The 23,830-nt window shown below is 46.7% G+C and overlaps 1 protein-coding gene across 2 annotated transcripts in view; it reads left to right on the forward strand.

Annotated features, from left to right (window-relative positions):
• The window catches only part of RPTOR (regulatory associated protein of MTOR complex 1), a 411,258-nt gene that overhangs the window by 68,319 nt on the left and 319,109 nt on the right, over window positions 1-23,830 (forward strand). For both annotated transcript variants that reach the window (XM_068263876.1, XM_068263877.1), the window contains exon 2: window positions 14,967-15,069. In XM_068263876.1, the coding sequence (XP_068119977.1) occupies window positions 14,967-15,069 (103 nt within the window). The remainder of the gene's footprint in view (window positions 1-14,966; window positions 15,070-23,830) is intronic.

A 23,830-nucleotide genomic window follows, 5' to 3' on the forward strand; every position in this document is an offset into this window, starting at 1 on the left:
ATTTTTTTTCTTTTAACCTCTTGACGACCAGCTAACGCCGATCGGCGTAAACTGGTCGTCTGCGGGTTACCATGGAAACGGCCGCTCGATCGAGCGGCCTTTCGATGTCAGTTCACGGAGGGTGTCTCCGTGAACAGCCGGAGAGCTGCCGATCGCGGCTCGCCGGCAAAATGTAAACACGCGGGGAAGAAATGCGCAGCAGCGCCGTAGGGCAGATCGGCGATCCCCGGCCTCTGATTGGTCGGGGTTCGCCGGCATCTGATAGGCGGAAGCCTATCCTTCAATGCGCAGGACGGAACTCCGTCCTGCGCATTACGGAGAGAGGGAGGGAGGTAAGGAGGCAGAGGGCGGAAATGGCTGCGGAGGGGGGCTTTGAGGAGCCCCCCCCCCCCCCGCAAAACGCAGATGGCCGGCGGCGATCAGACCCCCCCGGCAGGACATCCCCCTAGTGGGGAAAAAATGGGGGAAGTCTGATCGCCCTGGCATAATACTGATCTGTGCTGCGGGCTGGAGAGCCCACGCAGCACAGATCAGGCAAATCACCCCAGGTCGGCAAGTGGTTAAAGAGGAGCTGTTATGTATAAGGGCTCAGAGAAAAAAAACATATATATCAGTAGTTAAATATTGGCTGTGCTTACATTACATATGCATTTCACTGTCCACGTTTGGATTTCACCGAATTTTTATATAGTATTTGCAGAGAATGATGCTCCTGACAGCTCATGGCAGGTTCCATGTTTGTCTGTCTCCTATGAAGCCAATTGTGTTGTCATGTCCTCCCTGCTTCCTGATGATTCGACTCACAAAAAAGATCCTAATGGACAACACTACTGTGCAGTGAATATTAATTAGCCATGTGGCTAGGAACAATAGCGGACTCATGCAGTATACTCTGCCTGGAGATTTTTCAGTGCTGTGAGTTACATGCTGTTGTAACATGAGCCTGTAACTTCTCACTAGCAGCCGAGGGGAGGACCCAAGGTGGGGAGAAGCAGCCCCAGAATGCTTTGCAGTATGTTATGCAGCCTCTCGTCCTTTTAAGAGCTTGGGAATAACAGCCTTGCTGTTCAGCACACATCAAAAGCAAGAGTGATTTTTAACTTCAGTATTGCCTTTTTGGCTTCCTTCTAAACTGTTTAACACAGGAGAATAGAGGTTTAAATTAGCTTTTGCAGCCTGACAGTTACTCTTTAAAGCAGGCTTAGGCTATAAAAAGATTTCCAAAGCCTTGAACATCCCATGGAGCCCTGTTCCAGCGATCATTCAGAAATGGAAGGAGTATGGCACAACTGTAAACCTACGAAGACTAGGACATCCACCTAAACTCACAGGCCGAACCAGGAGAGCGCTGATCAGAAATGAGCTTTTGCAGCCTGACAGTTACTCTTTAAATCCGCTCGTGTCGGCGGTGTTAGCAGTATGGTCCTGCCGGGACTGAGAATGCCGCCAATTGGCTGCTGTCTCCGCCCTGGACTTTATGGCAGGCAAAAAAGAGGTTGATGCCCCACTTCCACTTAATTTGGTAACTTTATTTCAATTCATCGATTGATCTATTTGCGGTCACCAAGCTTTTGGTAAACTCCTGAGATTTTTTTTCACTACAAGTACTCTTTACAGCAGACCTTAACTCAGAATTTCTTCTCTACTTTAATAGAGAAGCAACCGCATAGGAAAACATGTTACAGCTGATACAAATGCTGCTGTAAATTTGCAATTCGTCTACTTCCTGCTTTCATGGAATCAGATATATTGTTACCATCCTGTGCTTTCAGATGTGCTGCCTTGGCGGACAGCTGACACAGGTGAAGCATCCAATTATAACTTCTGATTAGACACAGACGAGGGGGAATTAGATTAGTCTAAACTCTCAAAATACATACAAGGTGCATTTCTCTATTTTCGTTCTGTTCTGTGCAAGAGTTTAGGTCCACTTTAAATCTATGTAATTAGGATGCTGGCAATTGCCAGACCACAAATTACGTGCAGATTTATATTTCCGCAGAACATTTTGCTCAGGTAGAACTGCTTCTCCCAGCGCCTAAATCAAATGCGACGGGAACATACGCACCCATGCACACGTGTACTGTCGCTCGCAGTGGTCAGGAGTTGATCTCTCGGGTGGCAATTCAGGGCTGAGTGCTGTATAGACGCATCTCTAGTCTAATGCTGGAACCACACGGTGCGTTCGCGCACTCGATTTCCCGCTCGATTCCCATCGATTCGTTTATTTCCATCATGTCCGATTTGGATTTCGATGGATCGTTAGGTCGATTCGCATGCAAAGTATGCCAAATCGACCTAACGATCCATCGAAATCCAAATCGGACATGTTGGAAATAAACGAATCGACGGGAATCGAGCTAGAAATCGAGTGCGCGAACGCATCGTGTGGATCCAGCATAAAGCCTAGTGACATGTTCTGTTGCTATGGAACTGAGAGGGGTACAATCTAGCATGTGTGGCGGACTCGATCCATCCCAACGAGTCACTGAGAGATTCATAGTTCTATATCATCTTGACTGATCGCACTGTTTTTCCTCTTTGAAGGAGAGAGGATTCCCATTTTCTCTTGCAATTCAGTAGGAAGTTCCATGCTTCTGGCGGGCTCTGACCTGTAGACCAGTGCCTGTCCCCTGCAGTGGACCTGGTGGCCTCTGATCTGTAGACCCGTGCCTGTCCCCTGCAGTGGACTTGGCGGGCTCTGACCTGTAGACCAGTGCCTGTCCCCTGCAGTGGACTTGGCAGGCTCTGATCTGTAGACCAGTGCCTTTCCCCTGCAGTGGAGCTGGCGGGCTCTGATCTGTAGACCAGTGCCTGTCCCCTGCAGCGGACCTGGCGGGCTCTGATCTGTAGACCAATGCCTGCCCCCTGCAGTGGACCTGGTGGGCTCTTATCTGTAGACCAGTGCCTGTCCCCTGGAGTGGACCTAAGTGAGCGTGGTAGCAGCAGCATTAGTGGACCAGATCCACAACGGTGCGCATGTGAACAAGACCTTGGACCACAACTTATCCTGAGTTGAGCATCAGCACAGTGTTGACACATCCTCACAGCTGTTCCAACATTCATTGATCCCGTTATTTCAGGAACTGTAAAGGTGCATATGCACCTGTGATGTGTTGCTAGTCTGGGATGGTGACATTGCTGGGCCGGTCACTACAGACCCAAACTTTTGCTATATGAGGGGGTGGAGGGATGATGGAGAGGCGTGCATGTGTGATGTCACGCGGGACAGTGGCCTCCTCAAAGTACTTGGGTGAACTGAAACAAGTCTATGAGCTGGGCGGGTCAGTGGCTGCCGTACACATGCTTGATTATTGGCTGAGGCGGTCGTCATTGGCTGCGTCGGCCGACTTCAGCCAAGCATGTGTTGCGTGGCCACTAGTCTCTCCACCCATTTATATACGGTTCCTGTAACGATTGTGATGACCAGAACGTGTCATACACGAGATCAGGCAGAGGAGGTTGCAGTCTAGGCTTGCTCCGCCTGACACAGAAATGTCGCTTCTGGGCTGATTGACCCTTCTCGTAGGATGACCACTCAGCGATCGGCGATTTGTGACGGGGAGCTGAATTATTCCTCGTAGTGAGAATAAAGCTGAACAAGTCTGAAGAGAGGGGGAAGGAATGATATGATCTTTATGGAGTTGTTATTAGAGGAGATACTAGAGATTGTTTAGACATCGACACCAGCAGGAAGCTCCGGGGAAGGAAAAGCCGTGCGCGCTGAAGCCGAAATAATTGTTCTGACCTAGATTCATTATAGCGTCTCCTAATAAACAGGCGAAGGTGGGAGAGCATGCGGCCTGAGCTCCTTCAGGATTGCCAGAGTGCCGCTCCTGTCACGTGGCATCCGAGGCCGCCTCATACGCATTATTGACTGAGCATTGCTGTATGAGTGCCCTCCCTCCCGGCCTGACCTGCATGCTGCTTTCCTCTGTAAATACTTCTTGTAGTCAGGCATTCCTCCTTCCGGGAAGTGCGTGTAGTGAGACTTGCAACGCGTCCAATAGAAACGCACGATATACCACAGACTTATGGGTAAATAACCCCTTATTTCCCTGCCGCACACATGTGGCAATTGAGCACAAATTTGAATGCTTAGTCCTCATGAGCCCATCACTGCTTTTAGTCGCAGCAATATTTCTCAATTCACCTCAGGGTGGCAGTGTCATCCCCCCCCTTCCCCTCCCAGCCGGATGCTCCACCCGACTAATTTTGGTGAGCACTCGGCTGTCATTGCCTCCTCCTCCTCCTCCTGTGCTGTAAACAGTTACATCGGCCCTGCATTCCCCTGTTGTGCCCCATCTGGCTACTTTTTCAAGGCACCCGGCTGGAAAAAAATTCTGGGGAGAACATTTACTCCTTTACTTCTTATCACCTATGCCTGATAAATCCTGGAAATCCCTGTGTGAGTGATTTTAATAGGAACTGTAGTTTAAATAACATAATGAATGAATTTGCTTTTTTGTTTTTGTTTACAGATTTCACTTCTAAACGATTTAGTCAGTGTTTGCCCATGGTAAAATCTTTCCTCTCCCTAAATTTAAATTCTGAAATGTATCCCTGGTGGTGACATACTGAGATATCCGAGGCCACTGCAACATATACCTGATCTCCTAGAATGCTCTGGGAGAAGATTTCTGCTTAGCTAAACAGCCTAGGCCAGGGGTCTGCAACCTTTAAGACATAAAGAGCCACTTGGACCCGTTTCCGAAAAGAGAAAAAAACTGGGAGCCGCAAAACCATTATAAAACAAATCTAACACTGCATATATTGTTTCTTACCTTAATGCTATATACAGGATAAGATATGACCCCAATATGCACAAATTGTTAGCAGATATAACCCCAATATGCACAAATGGTAGCAGATATGACCCCAATATGCACAAATCGTTAGCAGATATGACCCCAATATGCACAAATCATTAGCAGATATGACCCCAATATGCACAAATCGCTAGCAGATATGACCCCAATATGCACAAATCGTTAGCAGATATGACCCCAATATGCACAAATCGTTAGCAGATATGACCCCAATATGCACAAATCGTTAGCAGATATGACCCCAATATGCACAAATCGTTAGCAGATATGACCCCAATATGCACAAATCGTTAGCAGATATGACCCCAATATGCACAAATCATTAGCAGATATGACCCCAATATGCACAAATTGTTAGCAGATATAACCCCCATATACACAAATCCTTCAGCAGATCTGACCCCAATATGCACATTCCTTCAGCAGATCTAACCCCAATGTGCACAATCCTTCAGCAGATCTGACCCCAAAAAAATGTCCGCCCGAAGCCCTGCACTGCACCGGTCTGGCGGCCTGTCTGATAGGCTGCCGGCCAGCAGCAGCAAACCTCACACGTGTGCCGCGGCCACTGACACAAACTACCGGAGCCGCGGCAATGGTGAAAAAGAGCCGCATGCGGCTCTGGAGCCGCGGGTTGCTGACCCCTGGCCTAGGCCATGACATTACTGGGAGGGCGGGGCTACATACCAATATACAGCAACATAAACATATTGGAAGTGTTTCTGGTGCTGAAACCAGGAAAATAACTTTGAAGTGCAACTCAAGGGAGAGAGATATGGAGGCTGCCATATTTTCTTTTTTAAGCAATACCAGTTGCCTGGCTGTCCTGCTGATCCTCTCCCTCTAATACTTTTAGCCACAGCCCCTGAACAAGCATGCAGCAGATCAGGTGGTTCTGACATTATTGTCAGATCTAACTGATTAGCTGCATGCTTGTTTCTCGTGTCATTCAGCCACTACTGCAGCCAAATAGATCAGCAGGGCTGCCAGGTAACTGATATTGTTTAGAGAGACTCTGAAGCGAATACATTTTGCTATTTTTTTCCTTGTAATTCACTTCAGAGTCTCAGCAGAAGTAAATTGCCGCATCCTCGCCGCAAAACGAGGGCTTTAGACCCCCCAAATCCCCAGGGGGCACTTTGTGTATAGGAAACTAAATGTCCAGGTCCCAGCCAAGCACCATTATAAGTTTATGGGCGGCATGGTGGGGTAGTGGTTAGCGCTCTTGCCTTGCAGCGCTGGGTCCCCAGTTCGATTCCCAGCCAGGTCAACATCTGCAAGGAGTTTGTATGTTCTCCCCGTGTCTGCGTGGGTTTCCTCCGGGCACACTGACTTCCTCCCACATCCCAAAAACATACAGATAAGTTAACCTCTTGACGACCAGCTAACGCCGATTGGCGTAAACTGGTTGTCTGAGGGTTTCCATGGAGCGGCCTTTCCATGTCACTTCACGGAGGGTGTCTCCATGAACAGCCGGAGAGCCGCCGACCCCCCCCCCCCCAGCAGGACATCCCCCTAGTGGGGAAAAAGGGGGGGTAGTCTGATCGCCCTGCTGCACTCCTGATCGGTGCTGCGGGCTGAAGAGCCCACGCAGCACCGATCACTGAAAAAATCCCTGGTGGTCAAGTGGTTAATTGACTTCCGCCTAAATTGGCCCTAGACTAAGATGCATGCACTACACGATACATACATAGACAAAGGACTATGGTAGGGATTAGATTGTGAGCTCCTCTGAGGGACCGTTAGTGACAAGACAATATATACTCTGTACAGCGCTGTGTGAGATGTCGGCGCTGTGTAAATACTTAAATAAAATAAATGGGAGCAGTGCCTGGTAAAGTAAACCCAGATATAATACAACTTCTGTTATAGTTCACCTGTTTTTTTTAACCCCTGCAGTGTTCTGTATCCAGCTATAGTGGAAATTGGGTGGGCGCATGTGTCATTCGGAAATCCATGAGCCGTCGGCAGGCGGGCAGCCGCTTGTAGCGTGACAGCGGACACTAGAGGAGGCCAGAAGTTGTTCCAGCAGCGAAGTGGGACTTTAAAACACACTGGGCCAGATTTATCAAAGCATTACCGACAGTTTTTTTTAAAAAAAACGGTTCTAACCAGCAGATGAACAGTTGTGCATGATAGTAAGAAACTTTCCAAAGCCTATGTAATAGCGGCAGTTTAGCGTGGATTTCTAGAGCTACACTACAGTTAAGAAAAGTGCAAATCCCTTCCTGAACTGCTGCAGATTAAGAAGTGCTCATTAGCTGTTCTACAGATAGTGCAGGCCAGATGTGATTTGTGTAGGGCTCTCCTCTCCTGGTCCCCTCGTTCCAGTGCTGGCTCGCCCGGTAGCAGTATTGGACTAATTTAGTCAAATGCTGCTTTACCCGGCCGAAGGAGGCTTCAGAAGTCTTCAGGGAGCCCGAGTGCTCCTGAAGAAGGGCGGCCCTGTACTGCGCCTGCGCAAGCACACTCTCTTGCACGCCCACGCCTGTGCAGTACGGAGCCGCACGTGTTCAGGAGGACACTGCTCCCGAAGACTTCCAAATACCCTTTTGGCGGGGGATTGGAATTGGGGGGGGGGGGGGGGGTAGAGGGAGCCAGCGCAGGATAGAGGGCACTGAGAGAGGAGACGGAAGGCTCTATACGACCCAGAGCCTTCCCTCTCCTTAGGTAAGTATTTGCTTCATTTTTTTAAAAATGCGGTTCTCATTCACTTTAAAGAGCACCTGTAGTGAAACTGACGATGAATAAAATTGCTTATTTTATTAACAATATTCATTTATAGATTATTTAGTCATTGTTAGCCTATTGTAAAATCTCTCATCTCCCTGATTTACATTCTGAAATGTATCACTGGTGGTGACATCTTTAGTCCTGCCAGGTGATCTGTACGGAATGTTCGTTACTGAGAGTTCTATGCACAGAGGGAGATGCTGGTTTCTTGGCAGCTGGAAAAAGCCGTTATTTCCCACAATGCAATGAGGTTCACAGACAGAAAACTGTCAGGACCATGGTCATGACATCACACTGTGGGAGGGGGTTTCACCACAATATCAGCCATACAGATCCCCCTGATGCTCTATTATAGAAAAGGTAAAGATTTCTCATGGGAAAGGGGGTATCAGCTACTGATTGGGATGACGTTCAATCCTTGGTTACAGTTCCTCTTTAAACTGACTTATTTCCTTTTACAGATCCACGCTGGCAGAATGTAATTAAAGCGATGACCTGTAGTAATCAGCTGATGGATGTCAGCCCGGCCTGGCTGAGCTCCGTGCGATCTGATTCCTGTAACACGTTAATCGGCACGGGATGCAGCGTGTTTAGCATAAGCAGTTTACTCGGTGCTGGTGAACGCGGTGAGGCCAGACAGCTGAACTGTTTATATATTATGGATCTGTTCCTCCGCATTGCAGCTCTTGATTTTTCCCGCACACGTCTTGTGTTCAGACTACAGGAGGGGAAAAAAAAGTAGTAAAGAATTGTATTAGAGAGACGACTTCGCAAACAACCGCGCTGCCTTGACACGGCCACATATCACGGCGGCCATTTTTGTCCATGACAAATGTAGAAGTGGGCAGAGGGCCGGGAATTATTGGCGGTGCCAGTTGGAGCGTTAACAGACACACTCCGCCTGTCAGGTCATGGAGTATTGAGCCGTAAATCTGGCCCGTCCTGAAAGTTTCCGCCTGTCAAGGGCTGCCGCACTCTGTCCGCTATTGCGTTTCTGACTTTATTAGTTTACACCCCTCACCGGAGATCCGCACAACATATTTTTAAGTCTGTCAAACCCACTTACAGAGGCATCTCTGGGCGTTTTACTGTTCCGAAAGGATACCAGCAAGAACGTAAAAAGTTATGTAGTTTAAAGGCCAATAAAAATTTAAAATCTAATCTGTCAGACTCTCAAAGCAATCTTGTCAATCTTGTCAATTGGAATAGTATTAAAGTATTAATTTCAGAAGCTGCACTCCCATTGGGAAGTGCTGCTTGGCTGCAGCTGTGCACCTATCCATACAGGCTCACGAGGTTTATGTAATTTCCTGTGAGGAGATTGAGGTCTTACAGAGGCTCCACAACTACTTCCTGTGAAACCACCAGTCACACCTCCTTCTGTTTGTGCCTTTCCTGCTGTAATGCAGGGGGGCTGGGACATGTAGTCTGATTTGTTCTTCCTGCTTTGGTTGTCCTATATCAGTGCTGTCCAACTTCGTGGGGGGTGGCTAGCGCCGGACTGTTCGGTTGGAGGGGGCAGATCATCAATATCCCGGGTTTCGGGGGTGGAGCCAAGCATGAACAAGAGTTGGGCCTGCCAGAGGAGGGGGACTGACACAAATAATAGTCTAGGCAAGTGAGTGTGGCCTGCGGGCCTCCAGTTGGACTGCACTGTCCTATATGAAGGAGCAAGACCACTAGCTGAATCCAGAGAGGAGTGGAAAAGAGGTACTAAAGGGGAAAGACTATTAGGCCAATGAATCAGGAATTCTGCCCACCACTTTGTTTCTATTGTGACTGTTCGTTTAGCATCCTGATTGCTATTAGAATTTGGGTTAATCTAAGCTGTAAAGTGAATTGGTGGCGTAAGCATAACTGTAAGGGCTTGAGCCCACTAATGCAGTTGTGCGCAGTTTGACAGCTTTTCATCAACACATCAATGTTACAGATGCTGAAAAGCGGACACAACTGCGTTAGTGGGCTCAGGCCCTGAGGAATGTAAAGTAAGAAAGCTAGATACTTGTGGGAAGCCTCTGAATGCTGCAGAAACTTAACAAGTCTCCCTTGATCCTCTTCTTGTTTGCAACCGTGCTCTCATCCATTAGGAGTCTCTATATCTAAGTTTGCAGCAGACATTAATCTCTGAAAGGGCCTTGTAGGCTGAAACGGCAGTTTTTCCAGCCCATGCCTTGCAGAGATTAAGTCTGTGCCCTTCTCCCTTGCAGTCAGAACAGCAGGATGATGCAATCCAGGAATCAGCAGCCACATCCACAGTATCCAGAACTACTCAAAACTTTATACAACATTTTTTTTTTTTTTTGAATACTGTTCCATATCTCTTAAACCCTAACAACATTGCTACTATCGCTGTTTGTCACATCCATATCCGAAACCAGGAATCTTCTTCCTTTCTATCCTAATAATTTCACTCTAATCCTCTCTACAACTTTCTTCATTACTATTCTCCATTCTACCATTCCTGTTTTTTCTACATTGCTGTTGGCATTAGTTTGCCAACTAATGCGGGCCTTAGTTTGAGGATCACTGGTCTAGACCAAAAATATCAAGTTGTCTCCTCAAGATGGGCCCCACTCTAAAGGCTCATACACACATCAGACTATAGTCTTTGGAAAATGAAAGATCACAGACCAATGTTACCCCCTTCCATGTAGTATGAGAGCCATACTCTATACAGTCTATTCTATTGAGCTGAACTCCCCATCAGACATAAATATTTGCAAGATGCTGCACACATTCAAAAGATCAGTATCTGCAAAAGATCTGTTCCTGCAAAAGATCCGTTCCTCCAAAATGCATTCATAGTCTATGATATCTGCAGATCATCATACACACCTTGTTTAACAGACATTCATCTGCAGATCAGATCCACCAGGATGGATTTTCAGATCTGCAGATGATTGTCTGATCTGCAGATGAATGTTAAACAAGGTGTGTATGATGATCTGCAGATCTCATAGACTATGAATGCAATTTGCAGGAATGGATTTTTGGCAGGAACAGATCTTTTGCAGATACTGATCTTTTGTGTCTGTACAGCATCTGTGTGTGCAGCATCTTGCAAAGATTTTTTTTCTGATGGGGAGTTCAGCTCCATAGAAAAGACTGTGAAGGTATGGCTCTCATACTACATGAAGGGTGGTAAGATTGGTCTGTGATCTTTCATTTTCCAAAGACTTATAGTCTGATGTGTGTATGAGGCCTAAGACCTCTAATATATCTTCCCAAAGCTCCATCAGCATCATTCCAGGTCCAATGATCCAAGGGCATCCGTCAAGTATTCTCTCAGGTACCACTTCATGGACCTGAAATAACCCATCAAAGCCCGTCTCTCCACCAGGGACATCTCCCAGTGTGTAATTCCCCCGGGTTTTGAAGAACTTCAAGACAGGCTGATTTGGCTGCGGAAGCCTCGGTTCAATATCTGTGTGCATAATAATAATTTTAATGAAACATTTGTCTGTGATCTTTGAAATTTTATCATTAAAACGTTTTAAAAAGCCTGTTAATAACTAATCCTGATTTAAAAAAAAAAAAGCCAAAGATAAAAAAAAACATGTAGTCCTCATTAAACATTTTACTTTCCAGCATCTCTTCCTAATCCCAGGAATTGGTTGTGGTTGGGCGGATCGGTCAGCGCAGTCCGTGGACCTCGGGTATAGGTTTAGTCGCGGCGTTTGGGTAATGAGGCCTCGCTGGCTGCATCTCTTTGCTGTTTAAGTTGTTTGATTCCTCATACATTATACATGGGCGGCTCTCCTGTTTGGCTGCGAGTGTTTATCCCGATGTATCTGCCGAGAATCCTAATGAGGGCCGGGTAAGACTGGCAGCCCGAGCGCTTCTCTGGCAACTCTACACCTCCGTCACATCTGCACTGAAGTGAGCCCAGCGGCTGCCCAGTGAGCTTACTGGGGGTTCCCATTCGCCCTCCGGCTAGCTTTACAATACCAGTTTCCATTTATAATGTGTTTCATCTGCAATCTTTCTTTCTCAACATTCACCCCACACATGTCACACATGATAAAATTAGGATTGTCATCAGTTTGGTGGTAAAGACGTAGTGGGCGGCTTCATAGGTTTAGGGGACTTAAATTGAGATCCCAACACTTTATGGAGTACATAGTCATGTCACTGACTGTCCTCAGAGGAGCTCACAATCTAATCCCAGCCATAGTCATATCCTAATGTCCTACCATATTATTAGTATGTGTTTATATAGCACTGACATCTTCTACAGCACACTACAGAGTACAGTCATGTCACTGACTGTCCTCAGAGGAGCTCACAATCTAATCCTACCATAATCATAGCCTAATGTCCTACCATATTATTAGTATGCAATTATATAGCACTGACATCTTCTGCAGCACTTTACAGAGTACATAGTCATGGCACTAACTGTCCTCAGAGGAGCTCACAATCTAATCCTACCATAGTCATATCCTAATGTCCTACCATATTATTAGTATGTGTTTATATAGCACTGACATCTTGTGCAGCACATTAGAGAGTACATAGTCATGTCACTGACTGTCCTCAGAGGAGCTCACAATTTAATCTTTACCATAGTCATTGTATTATGTACTACCATATTATTATTATTATGTATTTATATAGCACTGACATCTTCTGCAGCACTTTATAGAGTACATAGTCATGTCACTGACTGTCCTCAGAGGAGCTCACAATTTAATCTTTACCATAGTCATAGCATTATGTAGTACCATATTATTATGTATGTATACAGCACTGGCATCTTCTGCAGTACTTTATAGAGTACATAGTCATGTCACTGACTCCTCAGAGGAGCTCACACTCTACAACACATTACATGTGGGGTTGGCCCTGCAGGCAGTGAGTGGCACTATATCAATTTCCAATGCATATCATGCTTAAATCTATTGGAAATCTGTCTGCAGTGTGTGGACAGGCAACAGACCCCTTTCTGATCAATCTGATGGGCATTCTGGTGGCTATCGCTTAATGTATGGCCACCTTAGGCCTTAAGATGGCCATACACTTATAGATTTGCAGCAGATTCGACTATCAGATAGATTTCTATCAGATGCCTGTCAAGTGGAATCTGACAGGAATCTATCTGATGTGCGCCACACACTAGGAACAGAATGAGATCTATTGGAAATCGATCTAAATGCATTATTGGAACATAAGATCCAATGCAACTCTACGGGCCATCGATCTGCTGCCTAGATTTTCCATCATGTCAGATCAAATCTATTGAAATTGATCAATATCGGTCTCAAAATGATCAATAGATTTTATAGAATCGATTTCTGATCGATTCTATAGAATCGAACGATTGATGGATGAAATCGATCAGTATATGGGCCTTTTTACACAAAGTCAGTTTTGTGGAAAACTAAGTGATTTGTATGGTTTGTGGTTTGAATTGCTTGGGGGAAGTCCACTGTATGAACCCTAGACATTGTATCTTTGCTGCCCTTGCACACGTCTGCCTCACTGATCATTCGGTGGACACACGAGACCATTTGCAGATTGACCAATCAGGAAGTTGCCTCCTGGGAGTCGCACTGAAGGAACACATTGCCTGCAGTGCACAGACACGTTGGTCTAGCTGGGGTAACAGAACATGGCTGATCCACACATGCCTCCATATTCCCTTCTGTTTCATATGTCATCCAGTGAAGATATTTTGTTTGCTGAGTTCCTCACGAGGTTGCCCAATACTCTGCAGCTTATTGTGGGAGATGTGTGCACCTCACGCTTTCCAATCAGTTTCTTAGCATGACCTCTTCATCCCCAGCGGTCTCCTCTCCTCCAGGTTCCTTCTTCTTACATCTTCTTCAAGGTGTTTATTTATGTGCGTGCCTTCCATTATCTTGTAAGGGCCGGTTCCAAGGATTTCAGAACTCTCGCTAGCAAGAGGTCAAACCATAGATTTGTTTCTGTAGCCTTGCGTGTCTGCGAACAAGGTATTCTCTCTTAAATCCATGGTGAGACTTGACTTACGGTGCTCCGCCGCTCACCCCAAACCTCATACAGTTACTTGTGCTAACGTAGGATGTAGGAGCATACAAATCTTTGGAGCTGGATAGCCAAGACTCCTTAAAGAGAAGCTCCAACCAAGACTTGAACTTCATCCCAATCAGTAGCTGATACCCCTTTTACATGAGAAATCTATTCCTTTTCACAAACTGATCATCAGGGGGCTCTGTATGACTGATATTGTGGTGAAACCCCTCCCACAAGAAACTCTGAGGACCGTGGTACTCCTGGCAGTTTCCTGTCTGTAAGCCTTGTTGAATTGTGGGAAACAGCTGTTTCCAACTGCCAAAACAGCAATCAGCAGCTACATCACCTGCCAGCAGTAAAAATGTCACCATGTGATACATGTCAGAATGTAAATCAGGGATTTAAAAGATTTTACAATGGGAAAAACTGACTAAATCATTTATACATAGTTATTGTAAAACTGAAGCATTTTTTATGACATTCTTCTCACTGGAGTTCCTCTTTAAAGCAGGTTGTAACATCTGAAAATTTACAAAAAAATTGTGCCCCAAAAATATATGGAAACACACTTTTTTTAAAAAAAAAATCTAAAATAGGTCCCTATAGGTCCCCCATTTTTTTTAAACTGGTCTGGGGGTCTTTGCCTGGCTTCAAGAACTAAGCAGTGCTTTTTAGTCACAGTAACAAGCTTATCTCGGCATGCACATAGCATAAAGCCTCCTATTTTGGATAATATACGGACATTATGAATTCCCCTCCTCCCTTTTGAAGAGACACTGTGGGGGGAAGGTGTTTAGGTCTAGGGATCAGGTGATGGCGGTTCTTGTTAGGCACTTGGGGGGGGGGGGGGGTGTTAGGGTTAGGCAGAAGATGGTGGGGATGGTTTATTGGCATGGGGGGGGGGGGGGGGAAGTAATGTATTAGGTGGAAGGGAGGTTCTCCTGAGGCACTTATGGGGAGGTGGGTTCTTGTTAGGCACTTATGAGGGAGGGGTTCAGGGTTAGGCATTAGGTGGTTTTGCTTAACAGGAAAGAAATATGGCAGCCTCCATATTGCACTCACCTTTGGTTCATTTCAAGTTGGCCATTTAGATTCACCTTTAAATTCTTTGTTTTTCTCAAGGAGACCATATGACCACCCCTATTCCTTGCTCTTATTGGAGTCCAGGGTTCTGAGGGTCCCATTTGGGTTTCCCTCACAGCTGTGGGTCTGCATCAGGTCTCCTGGCTTGGGAGAGGGGGGGGGAGATTTTATTTCTATTTGTTCAGTACTGTAATTATATTTACCACATGGAGTTGTTTGTCGCTGTCGTATCCCTTGTAGAGGTCTGACAGTTAGTCATGCCTTGGTTTCTCTGCCGTGTCTGTAGAACACACACATCTCATCGCCTATCTTCTCTTCTCTTTCCAGATGAAGACGGTTAGCGTGGCTCTCGTGTTGTGTCTCAACGTTGGGGTGGACCCTCCGGATGTGGTGAAAACCACGCCCTGTGCCCGCCTGGAGTGCTGGATAGGTAAGGAGACTGCTTTCATTATAAGTGTAAGCGCTGGGACACACTATGGACACTTTGCGGAAAAGCGCAAATCGCACGTTATTTGCATAATAGCAGAAGGGCTGTGATTTTCCAAAGCAATCACAATTTGGCCATGGTTACTACCAAATTGCTGCAGTGGGACCACCCTCACCGGGATTCAAGTGCCTTGCAGATTGTCAGCGATCACCAAGCGCTGCCAAAGCCCTGGAGCAGCACAGTGGCGTTAGTGGTTAACTCTCTTGCCTTGCAGCGCTGGGTCCCCAGTTCAATCCCCAGCCAGGGCACTATCTGCACTGAGTTTGTATGTTCTCTCCATGTATGTATGGGTTTCCCCCGGGCACCCAGGTTTCCTCCCACATCACAAAAACATACAGATTAGTTAACTGGCTTCCCCTAAATGTGCTCTAGACTACGATACATACACTACAGAATACATACATAGACATGTGACTATGGTGGGGATTAGATTGTAAGCGCTGAGGGGACAGTTAGCGACAAGACAATATACTCTGTACAGCGATGCGGAAAATGTCGGGTTATAGAAATACTAAATATTAATAATAAAGCGCGCATAGTGGTTCCCAGCCCTAACTGTGCTTTCTGTAAGAATTGTTTTTAGTTCAGGTTCTTTAGTAACAGTTAGGCCCATTTCACGTTTGCGCATTGCTGATCGTGTTTTCATCAGTGACAAGATAGACTGCGCATTGCTGCTCGTTTTCTCATCGGTAGTATGATAGACTGTGCATTGCTGATCGTGTTTTCATCAGTGACAAGATAGACTGCGCATTGCTGCTCGTTTTCTCATCGGTGGTATGATAGACTGCGCATTGCTGATTGTTTTCTCATCGGTGGTATGATAGACTGCGCATTGCTGATTGTTTTCTCATCGGTGGTATGATAGACTGCGCATTGCTGATTGTTTTCTCATCGGTGGTATGATAGACTGCGCATTGCTGATTGTTTTCTCATCGGTGGTATGATAGACTGCGCATTGCTGATCATGTTTTCATCAGTTGTATGATAGACTGCACTGTCTGATCTTTCCACCCATGTATTTTATTTTCAGCGTGGTAACGCAACGCAAGGTTGCATGCAGTTGTGCGCAAACACAGTGTGATCCCATCCCTTATAAATGAATGCGATCTGCGCTGCATCCGGGAGAATTGCAAGGCAAGTGCTGTGTGTTGCTACGGCCTCCTGCATTGCACAGAAACACGAGTGGGGGAGGGGCCTAAGTTATTTAAATAGGAACACTGGGAAATGTTGTTAAACTTTCCCCAAAAGCATGTTACAAAGAATATTGGCCTTGGTCGTCTATGTCCCATTACCTCCTACTGAATGCCGAAGACCAGGGTCGCCATCTGAATTTTCTGGGCCTCATAATGGGCTTACCCTACTGTGCCTCCTCATTCCTCCTCCCTCCATATTTCATCAGGTTCTCCCCCCAACCCCCAATATCTCATTAGGTGTCCCCTCAATTTCGTTTCTGCAATCTAGCGGCGTTGGTTCAGGCACGCGATCACATGTCATTTAGCGTCGTGCAGTGATGACCACCATCGCACTGGATTTTTAAGAGCCGGATGACTCCTGCCAAAAGTACCGCGATCTCTTGAAGTGTTGTTCGCGCCTATTGTGTGACATCGGGCATACCCACCGCTGGCTGAATATTCACCTCGTCGCGAGTTGCGTATTCAGCGTCACACTTTATTTCCGCCTGCAGCGTCGCTACAGGACTCACAGGGCTTGTGGTGCAGCAGCGGTGTGTGGCACTGCTTTGCATGCTCACCTTTGACCTCTTCGCCATCAGCCCCAGTGGAGTGTAGACGTAGTGAGGGTGGAGTTTCATGCTGCTGTGTCTGGTACCTGCAATAGAGACCCGATGAGCGATTGCCAGCTGGGGCCTGCGTTGCACTGCCACTGTTTGGGCCCCCGACTGTCTATGGGCCCCATACAGCAGTAATGCTTGTACTGCCCTAATGGCAGCCCTGCTGAACAGTAATCTATTCCCCTCCCCAAATATGCACACAAAAAACGCAGCACCCAAAATCTTGTCCCAGAGCTACTGCTGAAGTACCAATTTTCTCCTGATGCGAAAAGAACCAGCAGATGTGTTCTGCTTTTTTTTTCTTAGTTACTCCGGAGTTCCCCCTTAGCTCAGCAGAGGCGACCTTTCCGGCGTCGGCGTTACGTAATGACGGTAAAGGTTAGTCCTTAATGAGCCAGATAAATTATTTTTATAAATCGCATATTCCGCGTAGCCTGCTGATTTATCAAACGGGACATCCGGCTGACACTGACGGATTATCTCCGTCTGATAATGGCGGTTTTTGGGGAGGATTTTCCCTGCGGAGGCTTTCCCTTTCCATTGATCAGTGTCACGGCGTTGCTACGCCTCCGTTCTGCCGGATATTTATCTTGTCGTTAAGCGGTAACGGAATCAACGTGGGTTTTGAAGATGACATCTGCGCAGAGTGCTTATATAATCTGGTTACTGCAATTGTTAAAGTGCACCTCCGCCGGTAGAGGAAGTGGGCTGAGAGGTTGCCACCTAGTGGTGGATTCAGGTCAGTCTCAAGAGATATTTGGTAAAAAAAAATTCCAACGCAAGAAATTGCTGCAGTATTTCCAACAGAGTTAAATATACCGGATGGTGGGAAGAGATATGGGAGCTGCCCTGCTCTATCTTCAGATGACACCATCTAAGACATGCATGCCAAACTCTGGCCTGCTTTTAAATTTGGCCCGCAAGTAGTTTCCCCACTTTGCATTATATTTGGCCCATGAGTACCTGTGCGCTACCCTCCTCCCTCCCTCTCACCTCCCTGTGCCATCCTAATCGCCATAGGACATCGATCAGCACTCATCCCCGCCTCTCATAGGCATCAGCCAATGAGAGGCCACGCATTACGTGCCGCTCTGAGGGACAGCCGAGTTTCCCCCGTACAGAGCTGCAGGAGATAGCAGCGCTGTAAATGGGATTTCTTTCCCCTTTCGGCTCTGAACAATCGCGGCTAGCAGGCGGATCAGAGCGGAGCAGGGAACGATTGAGCAGGGCGCGTGCGCGTTCCCTGGTAAACTGCAGCTCCAGGACTTGACGCCAGTCGGCGTTAGGCTGTTCTGGGGCTGCCGCTGCGATAACGCCCATCGGCGTGACGCGTTCGTTGGGTAGTTAAAGGGAATCTGAAGTGAAAATAACCTTATGACATGAATTCTATGTGTAGTACAGATAAGAAATAGAACATTAGTAGCAAAGAAATGAGTATCATGTGCTTTCTAGTTCAGGAAGAGGTTAAAAAAAAATGCAGTTATCATCTATGCAAAGAGGTTCTCTGAGGCATTTATATACATCAGCAGCTTCAGATTCGGTTTTACTGCAGGGGAGTTAAATGGGTTATTAGCTCTGCTCTGTTATAGTTTAGAATACAGTTTGTGGTAAATTGACAATGTCACAGAATGATGCAGGGTTATTAAAAAAAAAAAAAAAAAAAAAAAAGCTTTATAACTGAAAATAAAAATGAGACTCCTATCTTTGCTACGAATGTTCTATTCATTATCTGTACTACACATACAGTTCATTATATCAGAAGTTTGTTTTTCGCTTCAGTGTCATTTTACATGCAAATTCACAATTATTTTATCTACAATTATCCAAGAATTTTTTTTTTTTGGATGCAAATTACACATCTGACATCATTCCCATAGAAAATGATTGCTGTGCAAATGTGTGCCTTTTAAAGGACACCCGAGGTGACATGTGACAGTATGAGATAGACATGTGTATATATAGTGCCTAGCACAGAAATAACTATGCTGTGTTGCTTTTTTAAATTTCTCTGCCCGAAAGAGTTAAACATCAGGTATGCAAGTGACAGTTTCTATTCGGGTCAAAACCGGGTCGGACTGGGTCAGACTATAGCATAACCCTCACTGATAAGTAATAACAGCCATAAAACACTTTCCTGTCAGTAAATGGTTTCCTGGAGCAGGAAAAAGATAAAAAGGGTAAATAATTCATAGATTTCAGCTCTGGCATACTTCAATGAAGGTGTCATTGAGCAGAGACAATGAAACAGTAACAACTTAAAAACTTGATTCAAATATAAAATAGAACTGTGGGATGTCTAAAAAAAGTCATTTTTAGAAGGAGGATAGATGCACATGTTTTTCTCATGAGTTTATTTTCACCTCGAAATGTCCTTGAGGCTGGTTTCACAGTTAGAGCAGCCTGTAACGCAGCCCACCGCACAGTAATGAAAAATCAATGGGGCTGTTCACAGTGCGGACGTTGCGTTACATTGTAACGCTGCGTCACAAGACAACGTACTGCATGCAGTACTTTGGACGCGGCTGAGCCGCGTTAGACTGCTTGCACATGCTCAGTAATGTTGGGGAGGAGCGGAGAGCGTCCAGGCACATGGCTAATTAATATGCACTGCACGTTATGACGTGCAGTGTTTACTTCCTGGAGCAGCCGCTCTGTGCGGCGATTGGCCGGCGGGACCACGTGATGCCGCATGCGCACAAGAGTGCGCATCACGGCATCACTGACGCCAGAGTGAGCTGCACAACGCGGCTCACTCTGACGTCCAGATCTAGCACCACCAGGCGTTCCGTTAGGGGGACGTTATGCGACCTTAACGCCCCCTCTAACGCAACGTCCTGGTGTGAAATTAGCCTTAAAGTGCACGGATTCGCACCTAGCGGAAACCAGCTTTGGAGACTCTGACTCCAGGTACCCATAAATTGCTCCAACTCCTCGACTCCGATTCCTTAGGGCCCATTCACACTAGAGCGTTTTGCCAGCGATTTCGGCAAAATGCTCAAGCGCCAGCACCTTTTAAAGCGCTAGTGCTATAATACCCTATAGGCCCATACTTACTTGGGCGATTTGCGTTAATCGCTGGATCGGCAAATGTGTAGCCTGCACCATTTTCAGGCGATTTCCCTGCGATCGCGTTTCAGTGCTATAGAAGCGCTAAACGCAAACACGGAAAAATCGCTGCAGTGTCCAGTGATTTTTTTTTTCTGCGTTAAATCGTGGAAAAATCACTCCCGCAAGTTTTGCGCTTTAAGTGTGAATGGGGCCGAAGTCTGATTTCTACCAGGGCTGTGGAATTGGAATAAAATGATCGGACTCCTCAGTTTATTAAAACCTCAGCCTCCAACTCCAGGTACCCAATATTGCTCTGACTCCACAGCCATGGCGGAAACGGGCCCTAATGCTAGGTACACACCATACAATTTTCTGGCAGATTTGCCTGCCAGATCGATTATTTCCAACATGTCCGATCTGGATTTTGATCAATCTTTTGATTTTCGGATCGTTTTACAGAACGATTTTCTGATCCATTTCTGTTCAGCTCTATGGAAATCGATCAGAATATCGAAAAATCAATCGCAATTCAGATCGGACATGTTGGAAATAATCGATGTTGCAGATGAATCTGCCAGAAAATTGTATGGTGTGTACCTAGCATTAGAGTACAGCCAGGAGTTTGTGTGCTTCCTCGCGTACGTCTGACCTATCAGATTGCATTGGCGGCTCAGACTCCGCATATTGTGATAGACCTCCCCCCCCCCTCCCCCGGCTGTGTGGAAATAGCCCTGGATTTAGGATAACGGATTCTGGCATTGAGTGCCACCTACTCCCATCAGGCTGTGTTCCGTTGAGATGGGCACTGTAAGTCATGAGTTTCATTATACAAACCACCCACTCGCCCGGTGACAGGTGTCTTCTCCTTTCACGCTTTCCATATATTCTCCCAGACTGGAATTATTCACCAGCCGACACAGTAACAATCTATTACCATTCTGAGATGTAGTGGAGGCTGGTGGGGGTGCTGTGCCGGGGGAAGGGGAGGGGGGACTGGTGGTGCGCCTCTGATGTGTAGTGGGGGGTGCACTGTGCTGGGGGGAGAGCGCAGTGCTGAGGGTAGGGGGGGGGGACTGGCGATGCCTCTCTGATGTGTAGTGAGGGGGGGGGGCGCACTGTGCTGAGGAGAGGGGGGGGGGGGGGGACTGGCGATGTCTCTCTGATGTGTGGTGGAGGCTGGCAGGGGGAGCGCACTGTGCTGAGGGGTGGGGGAGGAACTGGGAGTTTGGAGAGTTCTGCTGATATGCGGCGATCGGTGCTCCAACAATCTCGCCTACAACGTCGAACTAACCTACATCCCATAGACTTTACTATCCCTTCCCCCTCCCTTAACCCTTAACCCTCCTGCTATACGTTTGATAGTGAATGCATGATACAATACAATACAATAACATTTGTAAAGCGCTTTTCTCCCATAGGACTCAAAGCGCAGGCTCACACCGGCCGATAATGGACATCACGCAGGAAGGTTACTGGCGATTACACTGATGATGATGCGGCGGAAGTGAGGCAGAGAAACCCTTCTCTTCAGGAGGCCTGCATGCCTCTCACGCCGAGTCTCACTTTTATCGCTGCGTTCCTGCCGTGCCAGCATTTTCCGAGATGCCGCACAGCCATTATCCAAGCAGCCTATTAAAGCTGCAATATTTTCCTTATTTATGAATGGGCTGGGAACGCCGGGACTTGCTCTTCTAGGCTACAGAAACCTTGTACTAAATAATGATAGGAAGACACACATGCTTGATATGTTAACCTCAAAAGATGATCAGAGCGGAAAAATGGTCTAACCCCTTCAGGACTGACTACTTGGCCCCCTTAAAGGGAACCTTAACTCAAGAAAAAAAAAAGTTAAACTTACCTGGGGCTTCTACCAGCCCCCTGCAGCCGCACTGTGCCTGCACCGTTTAGGTTCCCTTTAAAGAGAAACTCAGACCAAGAATTGAACTTTATCCCAATCAGTAGATGATACCCCTTTTACATGAGAAATCTATTCCTTTTCCCAAACAGACCATCAGGGGGCTCTGTATGGCTGATATTGTGGTGAAACCCCTCCCACAAGAAACTCTTGAGTACATACTCCTGGCAGTTTCCTGTCTGTGAACCTTTCTGCATTGTGGGAAATAGCTGTTTACAGCTGTTTCCAACTCCTAAAAAACATGCAGCGGCTACATCACCTGCCAACAGTAAAAATGTCACCATGTGATAAATGTCAGAATGTAAATCAGGGATTTAAAAGATTTTACAATGGGTAAACACTGACTAAATCATTTATACATAATTTTTGTAAAAATGAAGCACTTTTTTATTACATTATTTTCACTGGAGTTCCTCTTTAAGGACTTGAGCACTCCCCCCCCCCCCCCCCCCCCCTTTCCCCACAGAAATCGGCAGCAGGAAGTGAGGCTGGGTAAGTATAACTCACCTTCCTACTCTCTCCAGTGCAGAGCAGCGGTGTCGGCATCACAGCAGCCAGCCCCGTACTGACACAAGTATGGAGTCCTGGCTTCATGACCTCATCAAGCCGAGACCGTACTTCAGTCAGTGCGGTTCTGGATGCCTAAGGGAGCTATCCAGTCAGGAGCTGCCTTTGTCGGGGGAATGGGGCTGGTGGGTGAAGCTTATTTACATTGCGATTACTACAATCACCAGCGATCGTAGCAATCAGGAGCCAATCGGCTTCTGATTAATGCCAAGAGATTAAGCTGTCAATTGACCGCTTACCCTCTGGTCTCGTAACAGCATTGTGCAAAATCTACGTCCTGTCTGAGGCTTACAGCCACAAGCATGATGTAGATTTCAACTACATATGTCTGCAAAAGGTTAAAGAGACACTGAAGCGAGACTAAATCTCGCTTCAGCTCTCATATATAGCAGGGGCATGTGTGCCCCTGCTAAAACGCCGCTATCCTGCGGCTGAACGAGTGTCCCTGACCCCCCAACCCACCCCCCGCAAACCTTGGTCGCAGATTCTGCTTCCTGGAGGCAAGGGCTAACGGCTGCAGCCCTGCCTCCCAGCGCGTCTATCAGATGCGCATCGCCGCCTCTCCCCCGCCCCTCTCAGTGAAGGAAGACTGAGAGGGGCAGGGGAGAGGCGGAGATACGCACTGACAGTTGCGCGTTGGGCAGGGCTGCGGTGGTTAGCCCTGCCCCAATGCGGAAGCGCTCCCCCGCATTACGGAGGGGATTTGGGGGGACAGGGACCCTCGTTAAGCCGCGGGATAGCTGCGTTTTAGCAGGGGCACATGTGCCCCTGCTATATATGAGGTCTGAAGCGAGATCTATTCTCGCTTCAGACTCTTTTTTTAAAGGACATCAGAGGTGAAAATAAACTGATGGGATAAACAATTATATCTATCCTCCTTCTCCTAAAAATTACCTTTTTGTTTTTAGATATCCCACAGTTTTATTTTATATTTAAATCTAGTTTTTAAGTTTTACTGTTTCATTGTCTCTGCTCAGTAACACCTTCATTGAAGTATGCCAGAGCTCAAATCTATTAATTATTGACCCTTTTTATCTCTTTCCTTCTCTCAGAACCCATTTACTGACAGGAAAGTGTTTTATGGGTGTAATTACTTATTAGTGAGGGTTGTGCTATAGTCTGACCCAGTTTGACCCGGACAGAAACTGTCACTTGCATACCTGATGTTAAACTCTTTCAGGCAGAGAAAGAAAAAAAGCAACACAGCATAGTTATTTGTGTGCTTGCCACTGTCTGTACCAGTCTCTCATGTCACCTCGGTTGTCCTTTAAAGAGAACCCGAGGTGGGTTTGAAGAATGTTATCTGCATACAGAGGCTGGATCTGCCTATACAGCCCAGCCTCTGTTGCTATCCCAAACCCCCGTAAGGTCCCCCTGCACTCTGC

Source organism: Hyperolius riggenbachi, chromosome 12 (genome assembly GCF_040937935.1).
Source record: "Hyperolius riggenbachi isolate aHypRig1 chromosome 12, aHypRig1.pri, whole genome shotgun sequence".
Taxonomy (NCBI): domain Eukaryota; kingdom Metazoa; phylum Chordata; class Amphibia; order Anura; family Hyperoliidae; genus Hyperolius; species Hyperolius riggenbachi.